This window comes from Pholis gunnellus, assembly GCF_910591455.1.
Source record: "Pholis gunnellus genome assembly, chromosome: 7".
Taxonomy (NCBI): domain Eukaryota; kingdom Metazoa; phylum Chordata; class Actinopteri; order Perciformes; family Pholidae; genus Pholis; species Pholis gunnellus.
In genome coordinates, this window is record NC_136533.1 from 8,234,546 (window position 1) to 8,249,519 (window position 14,974).

The 14,974-nt window shown below is 42.0% G+C and overlaps 1 protein-coding gene across 1 annotated transcript in view; it reads right to left on the reverse strand.

The window, feature by feature from the left end:
- The window catches only part of LOC306699195 (PDZ domain-containing RING finger protein 4), a gene marked incomplete at both ends in the record, with an annotated part of 45,586 nt that overhangs the window by 13,226 nt on the left and 17,386 nt on the right, over window positions 1-14,974 (reverse strand). Inside the window, 2 exons of the mRNA XM_079163726.1 lie at window positions 252-354; window positions 3,130-3,383. Coding sequence (XP_079019852.1) covers window positions 252-354; window positions 3,130-3,383 — 357 coding nt within the window. The remainder of the gene's footprint in view (window positions 1-251; window positions 355-3,129; window positions 3,384-14,974) is intronic.

Below are 14,974 nucleotides of genomic sequence, written 5' to 3' on the forward strand. Positions count from 1 at the left end.
TTAAGCCACTACAGAGCAGTAGGTGTTTTCATTGATGATACAGTCGAAATATGAACTTCTCCGTGCTTTCTGGTGTACAAACTATATAATGGCAACACTATTTCTCTTGCCATCTTTGGTATTTCGGTACTGCAACGTTTTGCTACTTATCTGCCAACGTATGTACCAATAGATGAAATGAACCGATAATATTAGCCATGCCAATGAGTCTGAGGTTTTTAGTAATCAGTGGTTTCAAGTGTGATTCCTACCTCATACTCAAACTCCTCTGTCCTCTCTCCGTCAGCTGGAGCAGGGGAGAGGTAGCCCGTCCCTTCATAGTAATCCTGGTCCATTGTATGAAGAGAATGACAGCTGTCGGGGGGGGGGGAAGAGACAGGCAGAGGAAGAAAAAGAGGGAAAGACAGACGGGGAGTGAGGCAGAAAGAGGAGGTGAGTTGGGCGTTACTTTCAAATGCATTCAATACCTCTAAGTGACAGGATTCCCTTCGCCTTTGTCTTTGCTGGAATTGGACGAATAAAGGATTTGTCAAGGGCTTTCAGTGCCCATGGAGTGTGTGTGTGATAAAAACACAGCCCCTTGTTAATAACAGCATATCCACATAATTTGCTTCCTACTCTTGACAGACAAAACCCCCCACATTGTACAATGTAATTCTATTATGCTTCCCTGAGTCACTGAACAAGACAGCATTGTGAGGGCCTAACACGATGAGCAGCTTCAGTGCCACACAAGATAATCACGGTGGACAAAAAAAAACTTCAGAAAGAGACTCTGTTGAACACGTTGAGTGATGTGTTCAGGGGCTGTCTGACTCTCAGATTACCCAGCACTGTAAAGCTGTCTCAAACAATCTTCCAGTCACAAAACCAGACTGGTAAACGTCAGATTGCTTTATACCGTGATGCTTCGATATTACACATATAACATTTGGCAGAAGGTGCAAAGAATATAATTACAAATTTACAATCTAGCCTCAAAAATAGGAGTGACAAAACATTTGTTACATCAATAAAATCTGCTGTATATTGGATTGTGCACCTGATCTCAGATGAGGAGAAGAAAATGTGAGTTTTATGGGACACATTGATTACATTTGGGCTCGGCTTGGGGCTGCGAGTAGCCTGCAAGCCTGCGAGCACACGATGCACGTGTTGCCTAGCTTTTTATTAGCCCATTTGCTTTAATCACCTTGTAAACCCTCAATGAGTCAAAATGGATACGCCAAGCAGCTCCAATTATGGCAAGAAGGCCCCGTGGGGGATTGTATGGTGATATTGTGTGAGATATATAGGTGTGGCGATGATTTTGATCAGGTCAAGTATACAGTACTTCAAATTTAGCGTGTAACACTGACAATAACACGTTTTTTATGCTTTTTATAATGATCGTCTAGGCAAGCGATAATCAAAGCAAGTCTACAATAACAAATGGCAACAGATACTTAAAGAATACAAGATGTTTATGATTGTCGAGACCATCGCGACTTCCCTGTTCTGTGCTCTGAAGCTCCTGCATTGCCATTGGTCTCAGTTTTTCATTCCCAAGAGGTGAAACCCAGATATTCCTTTATGCTAAACTTTTCGTGTTCTCAGTTTACTCCTCCTTTGAGATGAAGAGAATATAAACTAAAATGCCAGAAGAGGAAATAATGAACCCTGTTCCTTTTGTTGTTCTCCAGGAAAACCTCTAGCTGATACTTAAAACTCTCAAGATCATTTTTGTGCATATTTTTATGCCTTCCTCCCACATAAACAATAAAAACATGTCTTTGAGGTATTGTACTTCCCAGCATCCAGATGAGATGTGATTAGACTTCCGAGTGATACCACACACACACCGTTGTTTTGAGTCACTTTGCACACAAAGTAACCCAAGTGTGTCCTTTCATCTCTTCTATATTTATAGACGTATACGCTCAACAAACATAATTAATTTTACAGCTGAGTTATGTTTCTTTGCATGATAATCATCTCAAAAAATTAATTTTTTATAGAAGTGATATATAGTGACTGGGGAAACCAGATTATAAAAGTCAAACTGAATATTAAAGTCACTTCAGGCTGTCATAAATGACAACATTTTAGTGGACTTGAATTGCTTATGATATTCTCAACTTTATCATACTTAGTGATACATTTAAATAAATGCTAAACATCAACAAGGCCCGCACACTACACACATTCTGTGTTAATGTTTAATTGGGAACAATTAGCCCCGTCCTTTATTTCTCTTATTTTTTTATTTAGTGTGTCCTATTGGTGAGAAGACTTGAAGGACATTGAGTATACATACAGATGGTTAGATAATTCATTAATATTTTACAGACTTCTTGCATACTTGTAATGCTAATCCTGCAAACGCTGATATTTCTGCTTCACAGCTCAACGTGTCTCACTACCCCCCCCCCCCCCCTTAATTACCTCAACTCACAGCCAAAGTCAGAGCAAGGACACAACAACAAACTCTTGAGGCATTGAACAGAAATAATTTGTAATTGTATTGAATTAAATAAGAATAAACTGAGTTATATCAAATCACTGATATCCTTCAAACTCCTGTTTTGAATCACAATCATGATTCACATGTATTTGACTACTCATGGGTGAGCCTCGGAGCGCTCTCTAGTCGGCAAAACACAAAGCTAGTTATTTTTGTATCTAAACGTGCTGAAGAATTCACATAAATAAAATATGTTAAACTAAACATCATCATTTCTATGACCAGTTGCGTTTGGATATCACCGATATATCGCTAATTTGCAACATCATCAGGTACTAAAGAGTTTTGCCGCTGTTAGCTCGCTAATGTTCCCTTGGATGCAGTGCCACAAAATGGAGAAAACACTGCGCCAGTAAAAGCTCCAAAGCCTGTTGTGAGGAAATATGACTGAATACATTAAATATGGATTCATAATGGAAGGCAGTGATGGGTGAGGGTAATTTATTTTGGTCATTACAGCTGACAGTGGCATGACAGAAATTAACAGCGCACTTTATTTTTTTTCTTCTTTTTTTTTGTAATGACACTTTGTTTTTCCCCTCATTTATTTAGGACGGTGGACCTCAGACTTTTCGGGACGCCTTAAGTTACAAAAGTTGAGAAGCCCCGGTTGACATTGTACGTACCTGTCAGAGAGCAGGAAGGGACAGACGTCAGGCACAGGAGGGGTCGAAGGCCGGAGCTTTGCCAGCGCCATGATGTGTTCAAAGGTGATGTCGGTCTGAGTGCACACATCCACCACATGGATTTCCTGAGGGGGGCCATGGGGGCGGCCGCTAGGGGTCCGCCTGATGACCTGCACCACGACGGAGTCCTTGGCAGCGTGAAAGGCCTCCACAGTCTCCTCATGGCTGGACTTGGACAACTCCTTACCGTTCACCTTTAGAGGACAAGGACATATTATACACATATATATATATATATATATATATATATACATGTGTATTTTGTCTGTGATATTAAAACTTTGTGTGCTTTTTTTATTGACTGTTGCTATAGAAACATTTTATGAAAACAGAGCCATTGTTGTGATCATTGGTTCAGCTAATCTCAGTCTGCACAGCCAAAGAACCAGAGTTTTCTGGCTGAGTGACATTAAACTAAAAGCCAATGAAAAATCCAAGCGGGAAGACTAGCTGGAGCTCATATTACTTATATTCCTGCTTTTTACACCAAGTAAAAGATGCAGGTCTGAGAAATGGATGTCAAAATTCGATAGAACGGAGCCTCGGGCATACACCCCCACATACATCCATGTCTGTTAGTCTGTATAAACATTTGGTGCTCATCCAGTCTGCATACAGAAACACGGAACTCTACATTCTCGCGACTACACAGCTGCCTGCTTTCAGAAATGTATCTCCTCCACCTCCCCAGCCTTCTTTATTAGCACGTACTCGTATACAGTATGACATTTGGATGTTTATTTGAATGTGTTGATCATTTAATGTTGTGCATCCGAGCCTCTGCCAGCCTCAACCTTTACTGGGAAACTTTAGTATCAGATCCCAACAAAGGACCTCCATAGTCTCTGAATGAATATGCAACAAACTGTATGAAGACAACATTGTGGGCTCAGGGCTCTTTCGCCATATTGCTTCTGCAGCTCTACAGTTGTTTTCGGGGTGAATGCATTTAGATGGAAATTTTGTTTGTTCCTGAATGTCTTCTTAAATGAGTATCAACATGAAATCTGTATAAATATAACATTGGAAAACATACACACACAAGCACAGTTTGATGCAACATTATCTGAATGTTGGTTCAAAGCCCAAATGGCTTCTGGTTAACTCTGTCCATCTTCAACCTCATCTTCACAAAAGGAACTGGATTTTCTGGCAGGCATGAAAGCCATTTGCACTACAGCTGGCAGATATAAAGAAAATCATTGCTTCATTTAACACCAGTAATTTCTCTGGAAGAGAAACCTTGATGGTGGAATACCGTAGAGAGTGTGCTTTAGTATAAACGCTGAAACCAGAGATTATAATATAGATAACAGCAAAAAGAAAAAAGAAGGTAGAGAGCATAATCACATATTGTATTGATATACAGTTTTAATGTGGGGCATTTTGCTGGCACCGCAAACTGAAATCACTTTAAAAGATAACTAGAAAAAGCCGTGGAAAAATACAGCAAGGTTGGGCCTAAATTCAGGAGCAGTCAACAGTTTGTATATTTGGTGTCTCTAAATGAAACGATAGAGAAGTCGTGGGATAACTCCTACAGAGAGAGACAGAGCGTTCATTTTCAACCCTAGAGTTTCCACCACTTACTCTTCACTTGTGCATGTGCTATGACACATCTCACTGAATTTGACACAGTACATTTTGAAAAATGACTCGACGTGTGTCAAGCAGCATTAAAGTATAGACAGACGCTGACAGCAGAAAGCCAGGCTCAGCGTAGATGCTTTGTATTGTATAATAAATATGTCTGTTTTATTTCTTGTGTCTTTGCACAGATTTCCTTTGTCTTACAGTAACAGATCAGTATGTGGTTATACGGTGCACGGTGTCTGTGTTTCCCAACTGTTTTGGTTTGTGACTAGGGCTGCATTTTATTATTTTCTACATACATGTATCTACTTCATTTTTGATGAATCAATAATTTGATATGACCCCAGGGTGACATCTTCAAGCGTCTTATTTTGCCCAACCAAAACTCTAAAGACTAAAAGTATTCAGCTTACTATACCGTACAAGACAAAGAAAAGTAACAAATCCTCCAATTTGAGAAGCTGGAACCAGACAATAAGCACCTTTTCAATATTCTTTGATTGAAAAATGACTTGATTATAAAAGTTACATTTTCTTTTCCATCGATCAATTTCAATCAGCTTTTTGCTTCAGCTCTACTTGAAAACATGTCCATACCAATTTGGTATCCCTCATTGTAGAATTCATATCTCTGTAAGCATTTCTAACACTCTCACATTTCTTTTTTTTGAAAAACAGCAAATATGAAACCACCCAGTTTTAAAAAGACTAAACACTGAATAAATGCCAAGAAAAATAATTGTGGCAAACATTGATAATTACCTTCTCTATTGATCATGCCCAACCCCCAACACATACCAAAATGTGTCTCCAACTCTCCATTGCTCGAAAGACATGCAGGTTAGGTAACTTGTTGACTCTAAATCACCTGTAGGTGTCAATGATTGTCTGTCTCTGAGTGACAGCCCTAAATAAGGCTGGCGACCTGTCCATGGTGTACCCTGCCTTTGCCCTTTGTCAGCTTGGATCGGCTCCAGCCCCTCCGCAACCCTCAATAGGATAAGCAGTGACAGATAATGGATGGATACATGGGTCTCGATTGCCATGGTCGGTCAGGCTCTCTCTCTCTCTCACTCTCTCTCTCTCTCTCTCTCTCTCTCTCTCTCACACACACACACACACACACACACACTCAACTGGATCTTTGCATTATACAGCTGGTGTCCCAACTTAAAGAGGTACTGCACCAATCAGTTTTTTGTTTTTCAAGCATTAGAAGGCTTCCTACAGAAATTCCACAGAAGTTATTATACAACTCGAAAGTAAACTGACCCTCATTTTTTCAATTTAACAGACTTCCACCTGCTAACGGAGAACATAAACAATATGTATGATGCAATGGTGGTAATAATAATGGGTCATTCGTTGATTCAAACATGTATGTGTGTGTTTCATTTGACTATTTTTTACTTTCACTTCTCAATGTGTTATGTCCTACAAAACCACAAACAATGTGTTCTTCTCAGCCCCAACAGTAGCCGTAAACAAATCCCTGAGCTCTTGTTGTGCTCCCCTGCATCCTGATGTGACCTTTGTTTGTAGCGATATTGCATTAATCACCTGAGTGGGAGATAAAGTGGGTCAACCACCCCAATGGAACTGCAGGGAAATTTAGAGGAAAAGTGCAGTTGCGCAGCCTCCTTCATCCCTCGTTCCCTTAGACTCCAAACCTGCTTTCATTCAGTTTTTTTGCCCAGTCAGCAGGTATTAAGCACAGCAGCATGTACATTAGAGTTAAGTACTGTATTAAAGAAACATGGAGCACTATAAGAATACATTATAATATAATAATTAGCTTATATAGTTCCTATAGTACTCTGTCTCTCTCTCGGTCTTATTTTCCTGCTTTTGTCTCGCTCCACGGGCTAAGCCTAGAACAGCGAGCCTGGTGGAAACAAAGGAGTTGGAGCAGACAAATGAGGCAGCCTATGGCGTATGACAGTCCCGAAAAGAAATGATCACATTTCCCAGCTCTCCCCCTGGTACACCCTGTCCGGTCCAGGCTCCTCCTACCAAGCCTCAGTGCTCGCTAGCCATACTCCATGACCATAATGAAACAAGAGGGAACACGTCAGGAAAAAGAAGAGGGAGTGTTGGTTTTTTATTCTCTTGAATGGTTTTCATAAGAGCCAGATGGAACAATTAATCCCCAATCAACACAAGAATATAAAGTAGCCTTAACTACTGCATGAGGGACTTTTCCATCCTTGTGGTGTCCCGTTGGCTGATGTCTTTCCAGCTAAACAAACTGCCTCCGTTTGCTGTGTAGGATCTGTCGTCCTATCTGACAGATGGGAAGGGTTTCTATCGGCCTGGCTGCAGCTTCCTAGAAACTCTCAGATACTCTCAGAGTGATGATCTGTCCGCAGCACAGTCCTCGAGATGTCTTGCGACAGCTCTGCAAAGTGCATCATCAGCTAGCATGCCTAAAGTTACTGAAGGTGACTACACAGCAGAATTTCAATGGGAATAATTTTAGCAATTGGCTTATTTCCCCAAGTATCTTTAATCTTGTCAAATTTTAAATACCATTTCTTTTCACATTCACTCTCTAACACTCAGCACAAGCTTTAGCCTCTTAAAAGTTTCATCACACATATTTTGATGTAGTCACACCAGCACAAACCGTCCTCTTCAAGTGTGCATGCAAAGTATGCAAATACATATTCATTCATAAACACTTGCTGGTAAACAAAATCTGTTTGCAACAAATTATTTAGCAGCTGTTGTGTTTATCAAGTCCAATGCAGCTCTGCAAGTGCTTCAAGGCCAAAACTGCTCCGTATGCACAGAGTCCACATGAATCATCTTCTTGGTCTGGAACAAAAAAAAAAAATGGTGAGTATTCACAAGGGATCATTTGATGTACAACTGGGCCAGGTGATGATCAGGAAAAAGTGAAGTTGGATAGAACTGGGCGTTGGGATGGAGTAGCTGGACCAAGACACATCTGCTGGCTGTTTGCACATGGCTTTGCAGCAGCTGTAGCCAGAAGAGAAATGTGTTTTCACTCAAAGCCCCTGAGACGACCACCAGCCTTCCCACAACAAATGCAGTAAACCAGCTTAGTGGAGTGAAACGAATGCATGAAACCTCTCTTTCTTTTCTTTCATTTTCTCAGCGGCCCGTATTGACAAAGACATCCAAAAATGGTGCACTTCTGACGCAGCCGAGCGCATTAAGTCTGCGCTTCAGTAAATATCACGCGTCACTTTAAGCTGTTCTGAGCTGTTGAGTGCAACAAACAGACTCACTGGGAAACTTCACCATAAAGTCACTGTTGATACAACTATGAGCCTGTAGTCGCCTACAGCAAAGCACAATCCTGAAGGTTCCCGTATCTGTGTCCCATCTTATCGAGCATCCTCCAGGTATGAGGACAAGCAAGAAGGAACAAACGCGTAGCAGCTTCGCTGGACTCCTCAGGCGTCTCCTTTGTCAGTGCCTTTGTCTCGTCGACTGTTGCCTTCCATCAATATCTCCAAAGACCGAGGGCAGAATGTAGTGACAGTGGTAGTAAAGTGGGGCCAGTTTATCTGTTAAGATGTCAACTTCAGCCACATCTGATGCGGCTTCTTGCCGAGGGACCATTTCTATGGCAGGAGGCACAGACACCGCCGGCAGCTTGCAGGGGATTACTGATAGAAGTGATTGATGTACTTCTTCTGCGAGGAGAAACGGCAGCCCCAGGCAGTAGACTCTAATAGTCCATTAGCTTTTTTATGCCTTCGAATTAACTGCATACATTGCTTTATGGCGTGCATGTGGCACTTTGAATCTTAATGAAATGTTGTTGTTTTTAATTTTATAGAGTTTAGGCTGTGCACAAGGAGAACGTGTCCGTCTTCACTCGTATCCTGGTTGAACTGGAAAAGCGCTGAACTGAATGAAGGTCATCCTTTTCTGCTTCAGCCACACAAACAAGGCTTTCAGAAAGAGCATCGGAGGCTATTTAACCAGCGTGTGTAACCTTGGGTGTTGTGCTTAACATCTGTACATGCAGTGAGCCGCCGTTACACACAGTCTATATCTCCTGTGTGCCGTCACCTGCTGGTTTGAGTGGCAGCCTGTGGGGTGTTAAGTGTATGCAGGCAGATGGAGAAAGTGTAACATGTAGGTCATCCAGCCCCAGGAGTGTAGCGCTTACAGCCGTCGATTACACGGCTGTTCTCGCTCCGCATCTTTCGGGGGGGAAAGCAACCTGTCAGAGTTGGAGAGCATGGCCACTAGAGCTGTGCTCTGGAGACAGAAGAGGGACTACTGCTACTGAACTGAAGGATGATAGAATTATGATAGAATGAAATGTGGATAGGTCAACCCACTCTGGGTGAGACATGACAAGTCATAGTGTGGATACGCCTGCTCACACAGGCAAATAGAGTTGGGAAGTTGGAGGGCGCAGTAGTATTTTCCGCTCCTAGAATGACCCATTTCAAAGTTTCTCTCAATCATTAGTGACTCTTAACACGAACAACACGAGTCTCTAAGATAATGAAAACCCTGAAAGTTGTGGGGATTTTGTTACCTTTGGACAGAGCCAGGGAAGCGGCTTCCTCCTGCTTCCAGTCTTTTTGCTAAAATAAGCTACTTGGCGGTTGGCTACATCATCATAATTAGCGGAGAGACATGAGAGTGGTATCCATATTAACAAAGTCACAACATTTTGCATTTCTGATTGGATTCATACTAAAATGCTCCTTTGAAGTCTTACGTTTTTTTGGGGAGCATTTTATGCCTCAATTTGTGAGACAACAGAAGAGAGGTGACAGCAAATAAGGGAAGGAAGAGATAGGGAACACTATGCAACAAAGGTCTCTGGCCGGACTTGAACTGAGGATTTTGCAGGTCATGGTTCATGCCCTAAACCCTTCGGCCACCAGAGCGCATCTAGGAAGTCATAGCTGACTTCTCTCCTTAAGTGTTTATGTATACAGGCCTGCAGCTTTGGCTTTTTATCAAAGAACCAGATATTTTGGTACGCAGAGGCTCATCTTTTGTACTGGTAATTTATGTCCACACAAGCCTCAGAAATCCTTCAACTACCACTAATGTAACATCGTCTATGCGGAACATGAACTTGACTTCGGGACCCTGAGTGGCAAAAGAACCTACTGCTCTCACTTTGCTGCTCTATTGTTTGTTGATTTTCTCAACTGAGCCTATAAAACAATAGAGCTGAGACCACTGCTGCCTCTTCTGCAGCTCTAAGCACCTGAACAGCAGCCGCTACACAGTAGCTCAACATCAATGTGTTGCAATTCCGTCTTTAAGCCGGTGAAACTCAATTTGCATTTTCATAGATAAAAAAAACTGTACACGAGTGAGAAAGGAGGCATTCAGTAGAGACGTGGAATTAAATACTCCCTGATGTAATTCCAATCGCTGGAAGGCTGAGTGTTCATATGAGCATGACTACCTCTCTGTGAAAAAAAAACGGCATGGGTTCCTCTTTACACCCAAATGTCTCATTTCAATAATAAGTGTCAGAATAAAATACGGGCTAAGGTCCACTACAGTACAGCCCTTATGACGGCATAAATCACTCCCAGACAGCCAACGCTACTACTGTCTGAGCGACGCTCCAATGACACGAGAGAGAGGGAGAGAGAGAGTGAGAGTGACAGAGAGAGAAAGAGAAAGAGAAAGAGAAAGAGAATACCACTGGGGAAATCTGACAACCCCTCAACATCTTTACATGAACCAATGTACAGGCCTCCTTTAACCCCTCCAACCATATAAAACACACTCCACACAGCCCCCTGGGTTATTTTTCACATTAAAGGCTCTACACGCTGCTGCTGAGGTTTTATGCCCGCAGAACATTTGATGAATTCTGCCAATTTTCTTCTCTGAGCACCAATCGTGTGTGGAGTACTCCCTTTATTGCGCAACCCGTTCTAAGTGTATCAGCTCATTCTATCCGCTCTAAAATTCATGGTCCGCCTTTTGTTACACGCTTTTATTATCCAATCTCGTTCCGCAATCGCTCAGCGCAAGGACAACTGGACAAAGGGAGATGAGATCTTATGATGAACTCTCCCAACACTCAATGTCAAAAGTGTTGAGTAGCAGTGTCAGTGAAGAAAGCTCTAAGCTCTACTGCCACTGCCTCCACTTCCTCCTTTGCACTTGGCCTTGTCTGCTTGTGTTGTGTGGGCAGTAACACATTACCAACTAATGTAATTCAACAACATTCTCAAGTAACTTGCCAAACACTGATTGTAGGTCACCGTTATTGCATTAATTAAAAGCTGCTGTCGAAACCTGCAACAGCTTCTCCAGAGCATCTGATACTCACAGCATGGCCATAACATACACACACACGCACACACACACACACACACACACACACACACACACACACATTGAAGTGTGCTCACAGATAGGACAGGCAGAAAGGCAAAGACAAGCATCCAGTGGTGCTCACAATGCTGCACACGAAGGACTGTTGGGTAAACATTTCATCAGATTTCATATTGTGCTTTGCCCTTTTTGTCAGATCCTCAGTGTAAAAATGTCCACGATATCTTCCTGTTCTGCTTAGGATCACTTTCCCACGAAATTAGATCAATACGACGTTCCGTCTTCATCATTAACATATTACAGTTGAATGCGAGATAATTGGACTATCCTATTTTGGCTGGATTATGAAATTCTGCGAAATATGATTTGGGACTGGTGAGGGACACTGAGTGCTAGGTTAATCAGCTTGTTCAAGGTTAATGGTACATGCAGAGTATATTTGTTAAAGAGATTTAGAGATGTGCAGTTAATCTCTGTGCTTAACTTCGAAGATCTTGCCATCTTGGAGTGAGTTTTAATGTAAAATGGAGGGAGAAAATCGAATTAGAGTAAAAGCGGCACTTGGGTGGATGAATAACTAATGGATGAACAGCCTCCTCCTCCTTGGTGATAACTGGTAATTGGTTTCGGGGGGGGGGAGAGATGGGTAGTCGGATGATGCTATGTACTGTGTAGATCAGCAAAATGGCCTGGCTGGCGTGAAAAGATGTTGTAAGGAGTAATGGTGCCATCCATATGCTGACTGAAGAAAATCAAGTGGGTACTGTCGTGGAAAAGCTCTAAACGTGCTGGAGTGAGGCAGAAAGGAGGTACGATAAATGAAGGGGACTAGTAAGAGTATTTTCTACACTAAAAAGACACAAAGTACACACCAATCATACAAAAGTGCAACCACCGCTCTTTCCTCACTTTGTCTTTACCCCATTTCTGTCGTTCCTGTGAAAAATACCTCGAGAAGAAGACCTAGATTTTAAAAGGAACGTTCCGCAACAACTTGGTTTTTAGTTTTAGTTGTGACCATCATTTTCATCAGCAATGAAAACATTGGCACCGAAAGTCAGCACAGGTTGTAAATAAGCCATTTTGGGAAATTGGATTATTTGCTATCTGTCTGCGAGTCCGATGAGAAGATGGACACCACTGTCATATCTTTCATTTTAAATGTGTCTCTCCCAGTTGCCTGGCAACTTCATGGTGACAACAAAACTCGAGGAAGTCACTGCAGCCGGCCAAGAAATATTAGCTGGTCGGCTGATTTTTCTTATCTTGGGACAGAGTTAGGCTAGCTAAGCTAAGCTAACCAGGTGCTGACAGCAGCTTCAAATTTAGCGTACGTGGTATCAATCTTATTGTCCAACTCGCAGTAAGACAGCAAATAGGTGCATTTCCCAAACTATAACTGCTGCTTCGATCATATTATTTCATTTTGACTTGAAACGGAAGATGGTTGCACGTGACATGACAGTTATAACCCCTTATTGATCAGGGAAATAGATAATTTATACAATAGATGTTTACAATGAACACTTTGTGTAGTCATTTTGCTGTTCTCCTTGGTTGTTCGCCACATTCCCAGATCTCAGCAATCAACTTGACGTACAATGTTCTTATTATAGAGACAGACAATGGTGAAAACTAAAAAAATAAGACCCAAGTTGTAATGAACCAGATTTATCCTTTAATTATCAGCCATTTCCCATTAAGTTTTAGAGTGCAGATGAGATGACACAGGTAACAGATGGCGCCAGCAATGTCTACAAATGCAGGGCTGGTCTTATTCACGGTGGCCTGGGGAGACTTTGAAAGCGGTAAATTGTTTCCTTCACATTTAATATGCTCATCCTAGCAGCAGAGGCAATTAACACCGGATAAGCACTATTTACATAATGCCAGACACACTCGTGATCACAACAAAGGCAACTCGTCTGACTTCCCCGTCTCGCCCCTCTGCTACCGGCTCTTTGTCTGTGAGGCCGTCGCACGGTCGCTGGTTTGGAAATGAGAGTTGAGGTCAGACGGTGGCACGTGGAGCTTTGACAGTGTAAATAATAAACTGGGAGGATTTGAAAGGTCATTCAGGAACCCCTGCGGCTGGCCACTGATCTGCCTGTTAGCCATTAACTGGGAGCCAGTTCAGGCGGGGTGTCAAGGAAAAAAGGAAAGAAAGGATGGAAGAGGCAAGGTGAGAAGATGGAGGAAAAAACAAACCTAAACTATAGTGTCTCCAATTCTAGCCTTCCTGCGGAAGAAAACAAGATGTCACTCCACAAAACAATTCAGTTTTGCACATAATGTGTGTGATTGCGAGTATATTGAGCCTGAGGCTGCTGTTTTTAACACTTTCCCCCCGAGGCAAATAGAGTCATTAGTGTCCCATCACAAATGTCAACCACCACAAAGGACTTGACAATAGAGCGGACCGGTAAAATCAAGAGTGCCTCATGGACCGACAGCGAGCAGGTTTGGTCAATGCTGCCAATGTCACGGACAACAAAAGGACGGGATTACAGATGATAGCCTGAGGCTGCGAGGGCTGAACTCTCATTCAAGCTTTCTTTGCACCAAACTCATCCTCAAATCCTAATTCAAACACTGGAAATGTTCCAGTGAAAGCAAAGCAGGAGGGGATGTCTGGCAAGTAAATGGCTGGTGTGTTTTGATGAAATTACAGGTTTATGGAGTAGCAGGAATATACTGTAAGGCCTCTCTGGTGCCCAATGAGTAAACACAAGATTATTGACTTCTGAGCACTCAGCAAAGCTCAACACCACAGGGATCAAGCTAACATACTGCAAATAGCGCTAACTTTTTGATTCAGCAAAGAGCTGTTTTAGAAGTCTTATGGAGTAATTACATTCACTCACCTAATAACTAACAATGTACACTCCAGCGGTAACAATCCTTAAATGTAGTTCTGAGAAAGTGAAGCCATTACATTTGACTTCTCTGTGTGATGTAGAAGACAGCACATCGACCAGAAGACGGCAAAATGTAGGCATCCAAAAGTGATCCCATTTTAGCTGAAGGACAAACAGCGGTAAATAAGATCAAAACCTCCAATGGAAAGCGGAGCTGTCCAATTAGGACGGCATTTACAATGAGACAGTGATGAAGTTGCTGATGATAATCTTATCCTTGTAAAGAGCAGCGGCACAAAGCATGATTAAAAGGAAGGACATTATCTTAGAAGAGTGATCACAAGTGTAATCAATCTACTTCAAGGCTCCCCGCCGTGTTGTTCACGGCACAGGGAAAGTGCCAGCGAGAGGTTAGGAGAAGTCGATGTCTGCGGTTTTCTCTCGACCCACTCGAGTCTCACTCCTTGTCAGGTCCCCGAGTCAATAAACAAAGGGAAGTGAGAGGAAATTGGAAGCAATTCAGTGCTTCCTACTGTGTCCTGATTACACAGTGGGGACATTAGAGGCAGAAATGATGCTCAGAAGAGCTACAATATACTAAAATACTGTACCTGTGTACATCAGACCAGAGAAGGACATGAAATTGTTACCACTCACATTGGCCTCATTTTCTCATGGATGGCTAAACAAATGCCATGATCAGGCCACAACCCACAAAAACTACATTCAAGTCAGCCTCCTAGTGGTAAATACAAGTACAGTACTGTAAGACAAGGCACGTCTTTTCTGGGCCTTCACTAATATGACTCAATTTAATTACTTTTTCAATTTTAGTTACTGTTCATAATGAGTTTTGGATATTCTAAATAAAGAACACATCTGAAATTTCCAATGATATTTCAATCAATTTATTTATTTCCTCTAAGATATATAAACTTGGAATTATGTCGAAACAAATTATGTTGTGCAACTCGGTCCGATTGGACCCATTTGGGCACATTTAGCTGCAGTATATCCTACTTCAGGAGATT